The sequence below is a fragment of the Physeter macrocephalus genome, chromosome 5, assembly GCF_002837175.3.
Source record: "Physeter macrocephalus isolate SW-GA chromosome 5, ASM283717v5, whole genome shotgun sequence".
Taxonomy (NCBI): Eukaryota; Metazoa; Chordata; class Mammalia; order Artiodactyla; family Physeteridae; genus Physeter; species Physeter macrocephalus.
This window is the reverse complement of record NC_041218.1, coordinates 82,410,830-82,432,635: the sequence shown is the minus strand read 5'-3', so window position 1 is coordinate 82,432,635 and position 21,806 is coordinate 82,410,830. Positions and strand designations below refer to the sequence as shown.

The window sequence follows — 21,806 nt, the reverse complement described above, 5'->3', positions numbered from 1 at the left end:
AAATCATACTAGGTATGTGAGTTGTTTGCTGCCAAGCAGTCTACAGCTTTCATTTTAGTAAATCAAAAGGAAAATACACTTAAATAAAATATAGCTTTCTTTCAAAAAATATTTTCTAGTAGAGTAGGACAAAATATGGATGAGAAAAGTAGTGAATAATCTAAGCATCTTACAGTTTGTCTCTGGATTATAATTTTTGTGTTTGCATTTGAATATTACGCATGCTCTGGAAACTCAAATAAATATCTTTAAATAAAATAATAAAGTCAGAGTATCCTTTCTTATAAAGAAAGTTGAACCATTAGAAGTAAAACAGTTACGTCTTTGAACAGGTCTTATTGACAATAAACCATGTGATCTTTCATTGTTTTAACCCAGGCCTAAACAAAACACTTTTCTGTTAAGAGTTCAATTTCCATGAACCCAGAACGCTTTGAAAAAGATGCATCGTCGTCATCACTGTCTTAGAATTGCACCAGAGGAAGGATGAATCTACAGGATAGTTTGAGAGCCTATGTGCAATTCTAGGGATGGTGACTGAGACGACAGTGTCTCTAAGGACACCACAAACTCAGTCAATTCTGCAAGTGGAGAAGCCATAGGCAAGTGGGATCCGCTCTGTGGATAATTACCCTTCAAACAATTATTTTTTGAAAGAGAAAAACTGATCCTCTCTATTAAATTTTTAAAAATATTTTAAACTACAGAACCATTTATGCAGGCATGCATTTATTCATTCAAAACACAATGTTTCTTAAGGGTTTATAGGAACAAGACATTGTGATGAATGTGGTTAATATGAGAGCTATGATTCCTAATGTGAAATGAAATCTTACAGAGGTCCAATACGCAAAATAAACAAAAGCATAGCTTCTCTGGTTGAGATAAGAATGTGGTTAACTTTGTGCATAGCTATGGGGAATCTAATCTCCAGAAGAGCCAACGTGAAATAAACTGTTTCTCATCAAAAATGTTTTCATATACATTCATCACCTACATACACAATCTTCATTACTTGCAGATTGTGTTCTTGCACATTTGCTTACTTGCCAAAATTTATTTGTAACTCCAATATCAATACTTGTGTTTCGCAGCCATTCACAGACCTGTGTGCTCAGAATGGCAAAAACTCTGAGTCGCCCAACGTGTACATTCCCAGATGACATCGGTCAAGGTGATACCCTGCCTTCTTCTTTCAGCTCTCATATTGTAAACAGGTGTCCTTTTCATGGTCTATTTAGTGCCCCATTTTCATACTGTTGTGCTTTTTGTTAGTGATTGTGCTGATTAAAAGGCCCCTAAGCATAGTGCTGAAGTGTTGTCTCGTGTTCCTAAGCTCCAAAAGACTGTGATGTGCCTTATGAAGAAAACATATTTTAAATAAGCCTTGTTCAGGCATTAGTTATAGTGCTGTTAGACATAAGTTCAATGTTAAGTAATCAACTATGTATACTAACTAAGGTGTCTTTAAACAGAAACACACATAAAACAAGGTTATGTATCGATAAGTTGACAAACATGTCGTGACTAGAGACTCTCAGGAACCTAACCCTGTATCTCCCCTAGGAGCAATGATTACTAATTAATTCAGCGTTCAGGGTGACTTCAAAGACGGTAAGTGCCACAAATGTTGAGACTTACTGTGTGTGTGTGCGTGTGTGTGTTTGTGTGTGTGTGTGTGTGTGTGTGAATATGTACGATTGCTTGTGTCATGTCTAATCTTTCCATTATCATTTCGTAGTTTTCTCTCTTTTAGTAAATTCTCTGTGTAAACTGCATGCCATAAAAATGCAGTCTACTTACCATACCACAAAGTCCACAACATGAAATCTACTGCTATTTTTTAACTGTCTATATCGATAGTAAATTTGTTCAAGATGATACATTGCAATAATGATTCTAGAATTCATTTGTGGGATAAGTGTCATTTCTTTATGTCACAGTTCGTACAATGAAATTCTTTCCATGTTCGGTAGATACTGGCCTCTTCATCTGAACAGCCTATGACAATCAAATAGATGTATCAGAATTTTATAAATCATTCTTCAATTCACTCTGAATTCACAATATACCTGTTAGAAAAAAACTGACGTAATGTTTTTCCTATTTATAACTCACTTGCAACTGTCTGTAATACATAAATGTTGGCTATATTTTTTACTAAAAATACCTTGAATATCTGAAGTTCTTCTAGAATTACTTCTTCCATTGATTCTGTTTCTTGGTTATAAATCGTGATTACTTTCAGCACGATTCCATTATCTGTGAGAAAACAAGAGATACACTAGAAGCTTTGTCACAATCTGGTTTTCAAACAATGAAAAACCATGGAGAGAATATAAATTCAATTAAGATTTGAAATCTAGATGTACAAAACATTTAATCATTGCTAGTGAAAACAATATGACTACTTATATATTCATATTCATTATTTCAAAAATTTGATTCAAAAATCCAGTTAAAGGTTCAGAAATCAAAATGTCTTTTGGAATTAATGAAATACAAGACAGATGGCAAATTATTCTAGCTTCTTCTGTGATGTATGATGAAAGAAAATCTTTTACCTAAAGCTACCCTCCCTGTAAGAAACTATACCTTTAATCTTATGGAACCTTCCAAGCAACACACTATGGAAATTTATATATAGATAGATAGATAGATAGATAGATAGATAGACATATAGATAGAACATGTTTATATCTATATATACTTTATTTTTTCCTTCCAGTTTTAATGAGATATAATTTACATACAGCACTGTATAAGTTTAAGGTATACAGCATAATTATTTGACTTACATACATCATGAAATGATTATCACAATAAGTGAACATCCATTATCTCATATAGACACAAAATAAAAAGAATTTTTTTCCTTGTGATGAGAACTCTTAGAGTTTACTCTCTTAAAAAGTTTCATGTATAACATACTGCACTGTTAATTATATTAATCATGGTGTACATTATATCCTTAGTACTTATTTATCTCATAACTGGAAGTATGTTTCTTTGACAACCTTCATCCAATTCTCCCACCCCTCACCTCCAGTAACCACAAATTTGGTTATATATACTTTTAATAAAAATTTCAAGCATACACTATTGAGAGAATAGTATAATGAGTCCTCCTGTACAAACCATTTAGCTTCCATAATTATCAATAATTTTATAAATTTATATTCACCTTTTAAAACTCCACATTATTTTTATTATTCCTGATATTCTGAGCTTGTTATTTCCAATGAAAAATTTAATAAGACACTAATTTGCTTGTAAGAAAGATTTGGTGTAGTGGCTAGAAATAACTTAGGGAAAAAAAGCACGTTGGAGGTTCTGATCCAAGAGTTTCTATGGTATTTAAGCAATTTGTTTAAAAATTATGAAATCTTGCGGTTGGGTTAATAAAATTTGATAAAAATAAAACTAATAACAATTACCTGTATCATACATTAAAAGGAACAAAAATTATCATATCAAGCACACATTATAAATATCCCACAATTATTATATCAAGTAAAAAGCAAAGATGAAACTCAAATTATCAATTTGCAACCAGTGATTTTGCAATAAGGGCTATATAGCATTAAAGCAAGTGTCTGGTAAATTTGGGGAAAAATAACTATTTTGTGGGATTTTCCAATGCTGCACTCATCACACATTTATCAAATATGTTCTTTGTGCTGAAAAGGTGTGGTTCAATATAACAATATCTTTATGTTAAACATAGGTTACAAGAGAGTGTAAGTATATACCTGATATTTCTGGAATTCTCTCAAATAGCTTTGGTCAATCTAATAAAAAAGTATTTCTGAAAACATTCTTGGACTTATATATGACTTCTCATTTAAAAATAACATACTTTTTTCTATGATTAATTTTATCAAATATTACTCTTGCTTATGGAATTCTTTTAAAAAAAAAAAAAAAACTCTGTCGGATATCACTATAAGTGAATTCGTGGCCAGGTAACCTTAACTTTGTTAAAGAAATCTGATGCTTTGTTAATCTTGAACCCACAGTGTAGAGCACATTACTAACCTCCTAAAATAAATGAATAAAATACAGTCTGCAACAGAGATCAATTTCTGGAAATCTGATGAATATCTCCTTACTTAAATCTTTGCTTTTCCAGAAAGCATGACTGGAAAAGCTCAAGCACCAATATTAATACTATATCCTAATTCCTGATTTGGGCATATGCAATGTCTCTTTAGAATATGTCAATGATTAAAGTTAAGTATGGTAGAATGTTTCCTCTTCTAAATAGAATCTGCTGTAGCAATTACTATGATGCATATGAAAAAAAAAGAAATGATCATTTTAAAGATTCTTTAAATGACTATATAATTTTAAAGTACTTGACAGAATTTGATACATATTACCCTGGATGCTAAAAGATTCCAAGTTCTCTTCCACAAGCTAGATCTAATGCACAGCATTAACTGAAATTACAAATTTATTTGAAATATTCACTTTTAGCATATTTATTACACTTTGTTTTATTAATGCAGGATATTATAGCTTTGGTCTAAAATTTTATCTCCATTATGTGTAACACTTGGCTTGTTTGGTACACATGGTTGACTTCTGATGGGGCCTGATAAGCATAGTTGAGATTACAGATTTAGGTGAAATTACCTAAACCTCACCTAAAGATTGAAAAATCTTGAGACCTTGCTAAGCAGCCAAAGGTAGCAGTGGTCCTGGGAGAGTAACAGGAGAGCTATCCTTGTATGGCACCCTACTTCCTCTATGAGTTCTTTTTGGAACCAACATTGTTTATTCATTGTTTGTTAACATCAATTACTCGTTCCTTTATGTATTCATTTGTTCAAATGTATTAAGTATTGACCATGTATCAGGAATTATGTGCTGTAACTGCCCCAAATCTTCTCTTCCACTGCAGTAGACAGGTAGTATGTAAATGAGCCAATGGGTCAACCAGGGTTTTGTTGATGGGGGGGGTTTTTTTAATGTAATAATGTTATTGATTTTAAGGTTCAATTTAAATGTCTCTCTGAGTACTCTCTAATCTCTTTACCTGTCCCAATGAACAGGACATCATATTGGCCATCCTCAGCTTCCACTCGATCCACTGCTATTTGTTTCAGGTTATACTTTCCATCTGTTTTCACCAGTATTGGTTTCTTATGGGCAGGTTTTATGGGCTGGTACATAAGTGGATGGCTTCTCGCAAATCTGATGGCATCATCGGGGTAGTCTTTGGTGGTTCCGTACCTCCCTCCATTCACTTTGCTGGCACACTGAAATACAAAAGGATGAGAGAATTTTTTTCCCCTGAAATCTAAAGAGCAAATTTATACTCAATTATGAAAAAAATTACAAAAACTGGGTATGTTCAGTTAATCAACTGTGCATTTAGCAATATTTAGTAACCATATATTCTTCATTACAGAAATAAAGTCTGCATTAAAAATTGCACAGAGAGACAATTATTTCAAACATGCAGCAGTAGAAATAGACAGATAGTAGTGAAATACTGTAAAAGTGAAGTATACGTAATACTGGTATAGTCTGGAGGTAATACAAACGTATAACATTATAAATATTCTAATTATTTTTCCTGCTTCTAAAATTTACTTTTCATATCTGTAAATTAAATTTGCTATGAACAATATATTGTTTATAGGAAAACAAAGAGACTCTTTATTGTGCTAAATCTTCGCCCCAAATTAAGAATCACAACCGCACAATAGCTTTCCCATTATTGATACTATGATTGGTGATGGTTCCAATTGGCTCACTGACTACAGAATTTTAGTGCTGTAACATTGAAACCTATTCAAATTCCATCGTTGTTAAATAAGGAAAAAACTCTCTCTGTTCTACTGTAATCTGTATGAATTTATATTATTTTGTATGAATTAGACACAATAAATTGAGAAAACAAGAAATATTTGCCATAACATGTCTCAATTCTTAAATCACTGACTCTACAAATAAATGTTCAACGGTACCTAAGTTACTTCTTGGAATACCTTTAACTGCGTTGATTCATGCTTGTTATTAAGCGCTCCCTCATTTCACATATTTTCCTCCAGAACCAGCAGCAATTGCAATGATGACCTTGATAAAAATTTTCCACTTCAGAGTATAAATACAGTAGTTTAGTAATCAGATTCTGCAAAGAGGGCATTTTTAATGGTTTGTTTTAAAAATTTGGGCCATATTTCTTAATTTGGCATGAATTTTTCACTTGAGTGTACTTTCATGAAATATAATTGGAAACATTTTGGACCAGCCTGGAAGCAGTTCAGTAACCAGTCACTTCCTCCAAATCTCCTTTAATACCATGTGGTTTCAAGAAGCATTTCCAGCAAAGCCACAGGAGTGGGTTTTCTCCATTTAAATTGTAATTTCAATCAATAGAGTGAAATAAAATATACTTTATGTCTTACTGGAAGTAATAATTTTAAGCTAGTGAGAGAGAGTGTGATTGAAATGGTAAAGCCTTACACTTGTTAATGTAGGTAAGCTCTGTTTCTACTTTGAATTTCGGCTCTGCAAAAACGGTTTCTACTCGACTTGCAAGCACTTGTGGAATCAGCCTAGTGTTGGGTTTTCACCAGCTGCTCATAATAGTGTAGACCGTGACTTGCATGACAAGTTCAGTATTTTTTCTCCATGGACAGCAGATACAATGATGCTACACTTTCCCAACCTAGTTGTGTACGGGACATATGATACAAAATCCTCCTCCTCATCATCATAATCATCATCATGTGTGCAATTAAAAGCACAAAGTTTGAATGGCTACTTAGGGAGACTCTTAGTAGTATCAGTTAAGAGGCAAACGGTGGAACTTCTTATTCTCTAGCAACACAGTTGTATTGTCACTTTTCTTCCAGAAGGCCAGCAAGGATGGCAAATGGGGTGCTCAGAATTCCGAAGAGCCAGAGAAGAAGCTTCCTCTTGACATGTTAAAGTGAGAAGCAGGGAGAAAATCTGGCCTAGGGAACTCAGAGCCTGACTCAAATGTTATAATATAAAAATTTGGTAACATTCTCTTGCCTGGAAATCACATGTGGCACTAATTCTTCTGAAGAGGCTGAGAGGAATATGATGTTCATTTCTCTGGATATTTCTGTATTCACCAGTACTCTTAAAAATAAAATTTTAGTGAGAGCTACATAGATAGCTAAAATATCAACAATAATATATACTCTATAACGCTAGATTATATTCTTCTCATTAAATAACAAGCATACATCTTGATGTAAGAAGTAATATTTCTTTACCTTGCAAGTAATCAAGCATATTTTTAGGTGTTGAATTTAACTATTTCAGGCTAATTTAGCAAAGCATCTGAAACAATGAACAGAATATTACTAAAAGAGTCTTTAAAAAATTAAGAAGACTTTGTTAAATGCCTAAACTTACAGAACCAGGTCTTGGATAAGGAACTTTTCCTTCATAGAGTGACCAGTGGTATTCAGGTCCTTCCTTATGTGCATATGGTCCATTAAAGGCTGCCCGGATACTGGACATGTGATAGACACATATAGCATGCCCTCTAAATATATTACTAAAAAAAAAAAAAAAAAATAAGATAAGTTACTATTCTGGAACAGACTAGGAGGTCACCAAAGTCAAGCCCCGCAGACAACATAGATAAGGATGAAGTCTTTTGGATAAAAGATTTGCAATCTCTTAAGCATAGGATATTCTAGAGATATTAACTACTGTAATATTTCAAGTATGGAAACTCCAAAATTTACCATTTTTTGCCTATTTATTATAATAAATTGAAAATGACATTATTAGAATCACAAAAGCAGTTGTGTCACTTCATTTTTTCCAGTTAAATCTTATTTTTTTTATTGAAGTATAGTTGATTTACAATGCCGTACTTAGTTTCAGGTGTACAGCACAGTGATTCAGTTATATATATATATATATATATACATATATATACACACACACATATACACATATATATACAAATATTTATATACACACATATTCTTTTTCAGATTCTTTTGTGTTTTTATATTTTTTATTAAGGAAGATTTGGCCTTAATATTTTAAAGATTCATTCCCAAGTTGAGGAAGGCTTTATCTCCTTGTACGTTGTCCTCTCTTCCAAGTAGACAGTGTTTTCCTATTCGCCATGCTGTTAATATTGCTATAAATTTTATTCAAATTTTATTACTTCTCTTAGTGTATACGATTTGAAGAACAATTTAAAGTCTAAAGAAAATTTGGGGCTTTGTTTCATTCTTTAGCTTGGGGTCACGGAAACATTAATAAGCCTGCTGTATATTCCTTCCTTCAGGTCACTGAAAACAGTGCTACAGTGGAAAGGTTTACTGGGTTGCACCAGATTAATTTTGAGAAAAAGACTTACATTCTACAAAACTCAGATTCTTTACCTGCAGAACTACTAGCAACTGAAATTATTTTTTTGATAAAAATTTCTACTTGTCGCAGATAAAGACAGCAGTTGACTAACTACAGCAAGCTTTATTGGGGGCATAAGATTCTGCAAAAGGACATTTTAGAATGATTTGTTTTAAAGATCTGGCTGCATTTCTTAACTTGGCATAATCTGAATGAATTCTAACACTTCCCTGGCCTCCTTATTGTGAGAATTAAAATAATTAGTTTGTGAAAGTGCTTTGCAAAATGCAAAGCTTTTTGTAAGTGTTAACATTTCCTACATTCTGAGACACCTGTAGAACAGCAGTAATGTTACTGTCTGAGGACATCAATTCACACATCTTATAACACACCTTGAAGCAATTGGAAATGCCTGCAACAGTGAGAAAACCAGAGATAGTCTTCCAACTAATGTGGCAATAAACCTTTGATCAACATGCTACGACATCAACCTTTACGTCAGGTAACAGCTGGCAAGCCTTTTTCTCACAATTATGTATAAATTGAACAGTCAAAATTGAAATTATGGAAGAAAATAATGTCTTGCCTTTGAAATCTCAGACAGATCCATTAAGCTATCATTTATGAAAGCAGCTTATAAACTGATCATTATTATAACCCATTAAAAAATCGATACTGATTATCCTATAGCTTATATTTATCATATAAAGCCATGGATTTATCATGCAGTGTATAAATTCTTCACTGGCATAAGGCAGAAGATGAAGTGTAAAAAGAAGTTAGGGATTTTCCATGGACTGTAATAGCTACCAATTTACATTAACATCTCCTTGCATTAAGGAATAACTGATAGCAAAATTGTTTCCATGTTTCTGTGCTGAAGAAAAGGTCTCCTTACAATAGCAGGATACTTATTGAAAGAGCTTTATTATTTTATTTTTCAAAGTGAGCGTAATAAACTACCTGCTGAAAAAGTAAACAAAAACTGTGTGGAGAGATCCTAAGCAAACAAGGTATACATGACTATAGAACAGCTTAAGGCCAATGCAATGCAAACGAGGAACTGCGTAATATCATTCTTTTCCTGTCAAGGGAACTGAAGTATGTTCTTTATTTCTCATTCCAATCATATCATCTCCACTCTGCCTTATTTGGAAAGACACTCAGGAAATTATATACATAAACTTTTAACCAAAACTGATTCTAATAACATTTTTTCATTCATGTATCAACACACGAAATATTTGATTCATTTTTCCAGCACTCTTCAATGGATACAAAATACAAGAGCATAAAAGAGAAAAATACTAGATCATAAGCCCTAAACTTGAGCACCTTTTTAAAATTTAAAACTCAGAGGGTAAATCATAAATGTGTGTTCTCTAAGAATCTACACAGGAGCAAGACAGCCAGAGTAAAGGAGTGAGCCAAGTGCTCTGTGATTAAAGAATCAAGGAGTGCTTCATGAAGATGGCAATTGACAAGTACTGGGAAAAACTCAAATAAATCATCGTTAGAAGGGAAAGTAGATAAATAAAATCACAGCCAGGGGGAAAGCAGACACTGAGATTCTGACAAGATATTATCTTGTCAAAAGCAGAGTTTGTGGGAATTTAGAGGAAAAACTTTCAATCCTGAATGGGCAATAGCTGATAGACAGCCTTGAAAGCCTGACTTGGACAATTGTATATGATGATTGAAAGAATGATCCTAGACTCTATAGCATGGAACTAGTACCTTAAAAACTGTATGAGAAAAAAAAAAAATCATTCTGTTGTAGATCAGAGAGGGAAGAACTTAGGACACTGAGCATAGGAGGATGTTCGTACAAAAACAAATAAGGATCTGGATTGAGATTGTGGCTTTAAACATCAAAGCACAACTGCAAACACAGGAGAACGAAGAGAAATTAGTGACTTATAAAGTATAGAAAGCGAGAATAACACATTGGTCAATAGTATTTTCAACTGCATATACGGTGAAGGGGTTTGGCATCCTTTGTTTCATGATGTTTTGACTGACCATATACATTTCTTACCTGGTAGTGTTGAAGAGTCCAAATATCACTGGGTTCTTATGATCTCTGGTATGCAGCAAAAAAACATCCTCTGAAACATTAAAGACCATTATGTTACTTAATATGTTTAGCCCTCGTTGCATGTGAAGAAAATATATTGACATAAAATAGGTTAGAACCCATGATAGATTTTAAGATATAAATTTCCATATACAGTCATATAACAATGACCAAATCACAACACAGTGAGACTGATGACTGTTCCAGATGACTTTGAGCTGGGCCTCAAGGAGGGAACTACAGGCGCCGACTCTAAACTAACAAGAGGGTCTGTTCCCGCAACTCCCTTGTCCCCCATTCGTGGACCTGGCCAAGATGAAAAGAATGGGAACTCACTCTAAGTTAGATAGAAGTCAATTACTGCAGAAAGCAAAATTTCCATATGTGCTAGAAACAGTGAGGGTTATACAAAGAAGCATATATATCGAAGTGGAAAATTTAACTCTCCCAATAATATTTACCTAATTCATCAAAATATGTATCAATTCCATTCATTCCTGGTACTGAGCAAACCAGTCTAGCTTTCAGGAAAGTGCTCCATTTGTTCACCAGTATTCTCTGTCCTCCTACATCGTTCTGTAAAAAACAGAAAGCAGGTAAATGGGTACCCATGGAACTTTTACCAACAACAGATTTTGTATTATTAAACCTGCAGATGGCAAGAGTTATAGTTCTTTTATTTAATGTGAAAATTTGTAGACATATAGATAGAACATGTTTATATCTATATATACTTTATTTTTTCCTTCCAGTTTTAATGAGATATAATTTACATACAGCACTGTATAAGTTTAAGGTATACAGCATAATTATTTGACTTACATACATCATGAAATGATTATCACAATAAGTGAACATCCATTATCTCATATAGACACAAAATAAAAAGAATTTTTTTCCTTGTGATGAGAACTCTTAGAGTTTACTCTCTTAAAAAGTTTCATGTATAACATACTGCACTGTTAATTATATTAATCATGGTGTACATTATATCCTTAGTACTTATTTATCTCATAACTGGAAGTATGTTTCTTTGACAACCTTCATCCAATTCTCCCACCCCTCACCTCCAGTAACCACAAATTTGGTTATATATACTTTTAATAAAAATTTCAAGCATACACTATTGAGAGAATAGTATAATGAGTCCTCCTGTACAAACCATTTAGCTTCCATAATTATCAATAATTTTATAAATTTATATTCACCTTTTAAAACTCCACATTATTTTTATTATTCCTGATATTCTGAGCTTGTTATTTCCAATGAAAAATTTAATAAGACACTAATTTGCTTGTAAGAAAGATTTGGTGTAGTGGCTAGAAATAACTTAGGGAAAAAAAGCACGTTGGAGGTTCTGATCCAAGAGTTTCTATGGTATTTAAGCAATTTGTTTAAAAATTATGAAATCTTGCGGTTGGGTTAATAAAATTTGATAAAAATAAAACTAATAACAATTACCTGTATCATACATTAAAAGGAACAAAAATTATCATATCAAGCACACATTATAAATATCCCACAATTATTATATCAAGTAAAAAGCAAAGATGAAACTCAAATTATCAATTTGCAACCAGTGATTTTGCAATAAGGGCTATATAGCATTAAAGCAAGTGTCTGGTAAATTTGGGGAAAAATAACTATTTTGTGGGATTTTCCAATGCTGCACTCATCACACATTTATCAAATATGTTCTTTGTGCTGAAAAGGTGTGGTTCAATATAACAATATCTTTATGTTAAACATAGGTTACAAGAGAGTGTAAGTATATACCTGATATTTCTGGAATTCTCTCAAATAGCTTTGGTCAATCTAATAAAAAAGTATTTCTGAAAACATTCTTGGACTTATATATGACTTCTCATTTAAAAATAACATACTTTTTTCTATGATTAATTTTATCAAATATTACTCTTGCTTATGGAATTCTTTTAAAAAAAAAAAAAAAAACTCTGTCGGATATCACTATAAGTGAATTCGTGGCCAGGTAACCTTAACTTTGTTAAAGAAATCTGATGCTTTGTTAATCTTGAACCCACAGTGTAGAGCACATTACTAACCTCCTAAAATAAATGAATAAAATACAGTCTGCAACAGAGATCAATTTCTGGAAATCTGATGAATATCTCCTTACTTAAATCTTTGCTTTTCCAGAAAGCATGACTGGAAAAGCTCAAGCACCAATATTAATACTATATCCTAATTCCTGATTTGGGCATATGCAATGTCTCTTTAGAATATGTCAATGATTAAAGTTAAGTATGGTAGAATGTTTCCTCTTCTAAATAGAATCTGCTGTAGCAATTACTATGATGCATATGAAAAAAAAAGAAATGATCATTTTAAAGATTCTTTAAATGACTATATAATTTTAAAGTACTTGACAGAATTTGATACATATTACCCTGGATGCTAAAAGATTCCAAGTTCTCTTCCACAAGCTAGATCTAATGCACAGCATTAACTGAAATTACAAATTTATTTGAAATATTCACTTTTAGCATATTTATTACACTTTGTTTTATTAATGCAGGATATTATAGCTTTGGTCTAAAATTTTATCTCCATTATGTGTAACACTTGGCTTGTTTGGTACACATGGTTGACTTCTGATGGGGCCTGATAAGCATAGTTGAGATTACAGATTTAGGTGAAATTACCTAAACCTCACCTAAAGATTGAAAAATCTTGAGACCTTGCTAAGCAGCCAAAGGTAGCAGTGGTCCTGGGAGAGTAACAGGAGAGCTATCCTTGTATGGCACCCTACTTCCTCTATGAGTTCTTTTTGGAACCAACATTGTTTATTCATTGTTTGTTAACATCAATTACTCGTTCCTTTATGTATTCATTTGTTCAAATGTATTAAGTATTGACCATGTATCAGGAATTATGTGCTGTAACTGCCCCAAATCTTCTCTTCCACTGCAGTAGACAGGTAGTATGTAAATGAGCCAATGGGTCAACCAGGGTTTTGTTGATGGGGGGGGTTTTTTTAATGTAATAATGTTATTGATTTTAAGGTTCAATTTAAATGTCTCTCTGAGTACTCTCTAATCTCTTTACCTGTCCCAATGAACAGGACATCATATTGGCCATCCTCAGCTTCCACTCGATCCACTGCTATTTGTTTCAGGTTATACTTTCCATCTGTTTTCACCAGTATTGGTTTCTTATGGGCAGGTTTTATGGGCTGGTACATAAGTGGATGGCTTCTCGCAAATCTGATGGCATCATCGGGGTAGTCTTTGGTGGTTCCGTACCTCCCTCCATTCACTTTGCTGGCACACTGAAATACAAAAGGATGAGAGAATTTTTTTCCCCTGAAATCTAAAGAGCAAATTTATACTCAATTATGAAAAAAATTACAAAAACTGGGTATGTTCAGTTAATCAACTGTGCATTTAGCAATATTTAGTAACCATATATTCTTCATTACAGAAATAAAGTCTGCATTAAAAATTGCACAGAGAGACAATTATTTCAAACATGCAGCAGTAGAAATAGACAGATAGTAGTGAAATACTGTAAAAGTGAAGTATACGTAATACTGGTATAGTCTGGAGGTAATACAAACGTATAACATTATAAATATTCTAATTATTTTTCCTGCTTCTAAAATTTACTTTTCATATCTGTAAATTAAATTTGCTATGAACAATATATTGTTTATAGGAAAACAAAGAGACTCTTTATTGTGCTAAATCTTCGCCCCAAATTAAGAATCACAACCGCACAATAGCTTTCCCATTATTGATACTATGATTGGTGATGGTTCCAATTGGCTCACTGACTACAGAATTTTAGTGCTGTAACATTGAAACCTATTCAAATTCCATCGTTGTTAAATAAGGAAAAAACTCTCTCTGTTCTACTGTAATCTGTATGAATTTATATTATTTTGTATGAATTAGACACAATAAATTGAGAAAACAAGAAATATTTGCCATAACATGTCTCAATTCTTAAATCACTGACTCTACAAATAAATGTTCAACGGTACCTAAGTTACTTCTTGGAATACCTTTAACTGCGTTGATTCATGCTTGTTATTAAGCGCTCCCTCATTTCACATATTTTCCTCCAGAACCAGCAGCAATTGCAATGATGACCTTGATAAAAATTTTCCACTTCAGAGTATAAATACAGTAGTTTAGTAATCAGATTCTGCAAAGAGGGCATTTTTAATGGTTTGTTTTAAAAATTTGGGCCATATTTCTTAATTTGGCATGAATTTTTCACTTGAGTGTACTTTCATGAAATATAATTGGAAACATTTTGGACCAGCCTGGAAGCAGTTCAGTAACCAGTCACTTCCTCCAAATCTCCTTTAATACCATGTGGTTTCAAGAAGCATTTCCAGCAAAGCCACAGGAGTGGGTTTTCTCCATTTAAATTGTAATTTCAATCAATAGAGTGAAATAAAATATACTTTATGTCTTACTGGAAGTAATAATTTTAAGCTAGTGAGAGAGAGTGTGATTGAAATGGTAAAGCCTTACACTTGTTAATGTAGGTAAGCTCTGTTTCTACTTTGAATTTCGGCTCTGCAAAAACGGTTTCTACTCGACTTGCAAGCACTTGTGGAATCAGCCTAGTGTTGGGTTTTCACCAGCTGCTCATAATAGTGTAGACCGTGACTTGCATGACAAGTTCAGTATTTTTTCTCCATGGACAGCAGATACAATGATGCTACACTTTCCCAACCTAGTTGTGTACGGGACATATGATACAAAATCCTCCTCCTCATCATCATAATCATCATCATGTGTGCAATTAAAAGCACAAAGTTTGAATGGCTACTTAGGGAGACTCTTAGTAGTATCAGTTAAGAGGCAAACGGTGGAACTTCTTATTCTCTAGCAACACAGTTGTATTGTCACTTTTCTTCCAGAAGGCCAGCAAGGATGGCAAATGGGGTGCTCAGAATTCCGAAGAGCCAGAGAAGAAGCTTCCTCTTGACATGTTAAAGTGAGAAGCAGGGAGAAAATCTGGCCTAGGGAACTCAGAGCCTGACTCAAATGTTATAATATAAAAATTTGGTAACATTCTCTTGCCTGGAAATCACATGTGGCACTAATTCTTCTGAAGAGGCTGAGAGGAATATGATGTTCATTTCTCTGGATATTTCTGTATTCACCAGTACTCTTAAAAATAAAATTTTAGTGAGAGCTACATAGATAGCTAAAATATCAACAATAATATATACTCTATAACGCTAGATTATATTCTTCTCATTAAATAACAAGCATACATCTTGATGTAAGAAGTAATATTTCTTTACCTTGCAAGTAATCAAGCATATTTTTAGGTGTTGAATTTAACTATTTCAGGCTAATTTAGCAAAGCATCTGAAACAATGAACAGAATATTACTAAAAGAGTCTTTAAAAAATTAAGAAGACTTTGTTAAATGCCTAAACTTACAGAACCAGGTCTTGGATAAGGAACTTTTCCTTCATAGAGTGACCAGTGGTATTCAGGTCCTTCCTTATGTGCATATGGTCCATTAAAGGCTGCCCGGATACTGGACATGTGATAGACACATATAGCATGCCCTCTAAATATATTACTAAAAAAAAAAAAAAAAAATAAGATAAGTTACTATTCTGGAACAGACTAGGAGGTCACCAAAGTCAAGCCCCGCAGACAACATAGATAAGGATGAAGTCTTTTGGATAAAAGATTTGCAATCTCTTAAGCATAGGATATTCTAGAGATATTAACTACTGTAATATTTCAAGTATGGAAACTCCAAAATTTACCATTTTTTGCCTATTTATTATAATAAATTGAAAATGACATTATTAGAATCACAAAAGCAGTTGTGTCACTTCATTTTTTCCAGTTAAATCTTATTTTTTTTATTGAAGTATAGTTGATTTACAATGCCGTACTTAGTTTCAGGTGTACAGCACAGTGATTCAGTTATATATATATATATATATATATATATACCTATATACACACACACATATACACATATATATACAAATATTTATATACACACATATTCTTTTTCAGATTCTTTTGTGTTTTTATATTTTTTATTAAGGAAGATTTGGCCTTAATATTTTAAAGATTCATTCCCAAGTTGAGGAAGGCTTTATCTCCTTGTACGTTGTCCTCTCTTCCAAGTAGACAGTGTTTTCCTATTCGCCATGCTGTTAATATTGCTATAAATTTTATTCAAATTTTATTACTTCTCTTAGTGTATACGATTTGAAGAACAATTTAAAGTCTAAAGAAAATTTGGGGCTTTGTTTCATTCTTTAGCTTGGGGTCACGGAAACATTAATAAGCCTGCTGTATATTCCTTCCTTCAGGTCACTGAAAACAGTGCTACAGTGGAAAGGTTTACTGGGTTGCACCAGATTAATTTTGAGAAAAAGACTTACATTCTACAAAACTCAGATTCTTTACCTGCAGAACTACTAGCAACTGAAATTATTTTTTTGATAAAAATTTCTACTTGTCGCAGATAAAGACAGCAGTTGACTAACTACAGCAAGCTTTATTGGGGGCATAAGATTCTGCAAAAGGACATTTTAGAATGATTTGTTTTAAAGATCTGGCTGCATTTCTTAACTTGGCATAATCTGAATGAATTCTAACACTTCCCTGGCCTCCTTATTGTGAGAATTAAAATAATTAGTTTGTGAAAGTGCTTTGCAAAATGCAAAGCTTTTTGTAAGTGTTAACATTTCCTACATTCTGAGACACCTGTAGAACAGCAGTAATGTTACTGTCTGAGGACATCAATTCACACATCTTATAACACACCTTGAAGCAATTGGAAATGCCTGCAACAGTGAGAAAACCAGAGATAGTCTTCCAACTAATGTGGCAATAAACCTTTGATCAACATGCTACGACATCAACCTTTACGTCAGGTAACAGCTGGCAAGCCTTTTTCTCACAATTATGTATAAATTGAACAGTCAAAATTGAAATTATGGAAGAAAATAATGTCTTGCCTTTGAAATCTCAGACAGATCCATTAAGCTATCATTTATGAAAGCAGCTTATAAACTGATCATTATTATAACCCATTAAAAAATCGATACTGATTATCCTATAGCTTATATTTATCATATAAAGCCATGGATTTATCATGCAGTGTATAAATTCTTCACTGGCATAAGGCAGAAGATGAAGTGTAAAAAGAAGTTAGGGATTTTCCATGGACTGTAATAGCTACCAATTTACATTAACATCTCCTTGCATTAAGGAATAACTGATAGCAAAATTGTTTCCATGTTTCTGTGCTGAAGAAAAGGTCTCCTTACAATAGCAGGATACTTATTGAAAGAGCTTTATTATTTTATTTTTCAAAGTGAGCGTAATAAACTACCTGCTGAAAAAGTAAACAAAAACTGTGTGGAGAGATCCTAAGCAAACAAGGTATACATGACTATAGAACAGCTTAAGGCCAATGCAATGCAAACGAGGAACTGCGTAATATCATTCTTTTCCTGTCAAGGGAACTGAAGTATGTTCTTTATTTCTCATTCCAATCATATCATCTCCACTCTGCCTTATTTGGAAAGACACTCAGGAAATTATATACATAAACTTTTAACCAAAACTGATTCTAATAACATTTTTTCATTCATGTATCAACACACGAAATATTTGATTCATTTTTCCAGCACTCTTCAATGGATACAAAATACAAGAGCATAAAAGAGAAAAATACTAGATCATAAGCCCTAAACTTGAGCACCTTTTTAAAATTTAAAACTCAGAGGGTAAATCATAAATGTGTGTTCTCTAAGAATCTACACAGGAGCAAGACAGCCAGAGTAAAGGAGTGAGCCAAGTGCTCTGTGATTAAAGAATCAAGGAGTGCTTCATGAAGATGGCAATTGACAAGTACTGGGAAAAACTCAAATAAATCATCGTTAGAAGGGAAAGTAGATAAATAAAATCACAGCCAGGGGGAAAGCAGACACTGAGATTCTGACAAGATATTATCTTGTCAAAAGCAGAGTTTGTGGGAATTTAGAGGAAAAACTTTCAATCCTGAATGGGCAATAGCTGATAGACAGCCTTGAAAGCCTGACTTGGACAATTGTATATGATGATTGAAAGAATGATCCTAGACTCTATAGCATGGAACTAGTACCTTAAAAACTGTATGAGAAAAAAAAAAAATCATTCTGTTGTAGATCAGAGAGGGAAGAACTTAGGACACTGAGCATAGGAGGATGTTCGTACAAAAACAAATAAGGATCTGGATTGAGATTGTGGCTTTAAACATCAAAGCACAACTGCAAACACAGGAGAACGAAGAGAAATTAGTGACTTATAAAGTATAGAAAGCGAGAATAACACATTGGTCAATAGTATTTTCAACTGCATATACGGTGAAGGGGTTTGGCATCCTTTGTTTCATGATGTTTTGACTGACCATATACATTTCTTACCTGGTAGTGTTGAAGAGTCCAAATATCACTGGGTTCTTATGATCTCTGGTATGCAGCAAAAAAACATCCTCTGAAACATTAAAGACCATTATGTTACTTAATATGTTTAGCCCTCGTTGCATGTGAAGAAAATATATTGACATAAAATAGGTTAGAACCCATGATAGATTTTAAGATATAAATTTCCATATACAGTCATATAACAATGACCAAATCACAACACAGTGAGACTGATGACTGTTCCAGATGACTTTGAGCTGGGCCTCAAGGAGGGAACTACAGGCGCCGACTCTAAACTAACAAGAGGGTCTGTTCCCGCAACTCCCTTGTCCCCCATTCGTGGACCTGGCCAAGATGAAAAGAATGGGAACTCACTCTAAGTTAGATAGAAGTCAATTACTGCAGAAAGCAAAATTTCCATATGTGCTAGAAACAGTGAGGGTTATACAAAGAAGCATATATATCGAAGTGGAAAATTTAACTCTCCCAATAATATTTACCTAATTCATCAAAATATGTATCAATTCCATTCATTCCTGGTACTGAGCAAACCAGTCTAGCTTTCAGGAAAGTGCTCCATTTGTTCACCAGTATTCTCTGTCCTCCTACATCGTTCTGTAAAAAACAGAAAGCAGGTAAATGGGTACCCATGGAACTTTTACCAACAACAGATTTTGTATTATTAAACCTGCAGATGGCAAGAGTTATAGTTCTTTTATTTAATGTGAAAATTTGAGCATAATCTTCAAATAATATTAAAGATGCAATTCCCCATAAACTTTTTCTTTAGGTTTGCACATTCTGCCTTGTCAGTGTACTTTCACCCTGGCCCATTAAATACAGTTTCCAGGTATTAAACAATGTTAGTAGAGAGAAGAGTACACTTTCCTAAATAAAGTAGTAAGCTTTATGATACAGTAACGTTTATTATTATTTTATTGATAAATAATCTGCTTATCGCAGAAGTACAGAAGCATCCACTTCTTTTTCTTATTTTAGGGAAAAAGCCTTGAAATACTAACACACACGCACACATACACATAACAGGCATATTTGCACACATACACAAAATACATATGTGTGTATATGTGCATATATATACACATACGTATATACTGAACATACAAACATCTTCTTAAATTTATTCAAGTATCTTCTTAAATATCAAAATAACTTCACATTTATAATACTATTAGCATTCTCTCAATATATATGGCTACTTCAGTTGGTTCTGAATGTTCACAAAACAACCTATCTGACTATGCCCAACAAAACTATATACGTTTTTTCCTACAGAATCAACCATCTGAATTGTTGAAACATGCTTATGTAAATTATTTAGAATGTGGATTAAAGAAACTAGTAAGATTTTGGTGAAATTAACTTTTTAAAATGGAGCTCAAACTTCCGTGTAGGAAGAAGTATAGCCTAATTATAGGCCATTTCTTAGGAGGGCTTTGAAAATGGAGAAAATCACACAAAATGCAAAGCTCCTTTCAGATTAAACTTTCAGTAGATATGAAGTCTGAAGACTAGATAGTAAATACCAATTTTAGGGAGGCTAACAGAATAGAAGAAAATATTTTACAGTAGAAACCTACTATATAATGAACAAAGGCCTGACCATAAATTGTGAGTTAGGCAAGCTTAGTGAGAGAGAAAGGTGGTCCTCACCACGCAGAGTCGCCCCACTCTGGTGTAAATTGCCTGGGCATTGTTTTCTGCCTCCAGGGCCTTCTCCGTAAAAAAGAAATACACTTTGTTGTCATCTCGGTCTTCATTGTCAGGGATCATGTACGAACCTACAAATTTTGGTTCTACAGAAGTAAAAAATAGACGAAAATGTAATAACTATTACAACAAAGTAAGTTAATATAGTTCCCTTGAAATTTTGTACTAAACATTAAAATCATGTAGCTATCTCCATATTCGGTGCAAATCAACGATTTTTAAGAAATGTTAGGGTACTTAAAATTTAACTGAGTTGGAGGGAAATAAATCAATTTCAAATAGCATACATGATAGACCTGAAATGAATTCAAAGAACAGATTAGGAGCAGCATGATTATAATCTCCATGAACTTCCTCCCATATATATATGGGAGGCATATATTAAAGTCAATATAATATATGTAAAATATTTTAGTAAAGAAACCTATCATTATTTTTTTAAATCATAAATTATCTATCAGTCCAGCTCATGGAAGACCATTTTAAGTTTTTGCATTTGTAATCAACAGGATCTGAGGAAATGACCTCTGACTGATACGGAATGTCAAATATTTTAATGATAAAATGCTGCCAATAATGATTACGTACTCAAAAGCTTAATCAAAAGGCTGAAAATAATGAAACCACTCACTATAAAATGACTTTAGTCCCTAGATATACCAATGTGCCAAAATACAAACATGATTCCTTACAAAGGATTCTATGTAAATGAATGCCTAGTGATTCTCCTAGAATTTCATTTGTCTCTCAAGTACAATGTGATTCTATTAAAACAAGCAAAGCAAAGCAATCAATTCATGCAAAATTATACCAACTGACAAGAGAAAACAAAGCAACTTATTGGATGAAAGGGGTTTTCACTTTTCATATATTTGTCTTATTCATTTAGGTCCTGATTTCTAACTATTGCTACGACGGTAATCTGGTTGTATAATAAAGCTGATCCACTCTGCTATAAAATGATATACATATATCATATATAATATTTTAATTCGGGAATACTGCTAAGGAAAAACACCCTGAAATTTGTGAAAACTATAAATTACATTTGTATTATTATCATTATCAAAATGGCAAGTTTTGGGCTTCCCTGGTGGCGCAGTGGTTGAGAGTCCGCCTGCCGATGCAGGGGACGCGGGTTCGTGCCCCGGTCCGGCAAGATCCCACATGCCGCGGAGCGGCTGGGCCCGTGAGCCATGGCCGCTGGGC

The 21,806-nt window shown here is 33.3% G+C and overlaps 1 protein-coding gene across 1 annotated transcript in view; it reads right to left on the bottom strand.

Moving 5' to 3' along the window:
- SEMA3E (semaphorin 3E) overlaps positions 1 to 21,806 on the bottom strand; it is a 272,918-nt gene that overhangs the window by 24,138 nt on the left and 226,974 nt on the right. Inside the window, exons 7-12 of the mRNA XM_007108525.3 lie at positions 20,541 to 20,683; positions 19,367 to 19,481; positions 18,867 to 18,936; positions 15,865 to 16,009; positions 13,505 to 13,727; positions 2,171 to 2,262 (exon numbers count right to left, since the gene is read on the bottom strand). Coding sequence (XP_007108587.1) covers positions 2,171 to 2,262; positions 13,505 to 13,727; positions 15,865 to 16,009; positions 18,867 to 18,936; positions 19,367 to 19,481; positions 20,541 to 20,683 — 788 coding nt within the window. The remainder of the gene's footprint in view (positions 1 to 2,170; positions 2,263 to 13,504; positions 13,728 to 15,864; positions 16,010 to 18,866; positions 18,937 to 19,366; positions 19,482 to 20,540; positions 20,684 to 21,806) is intronic.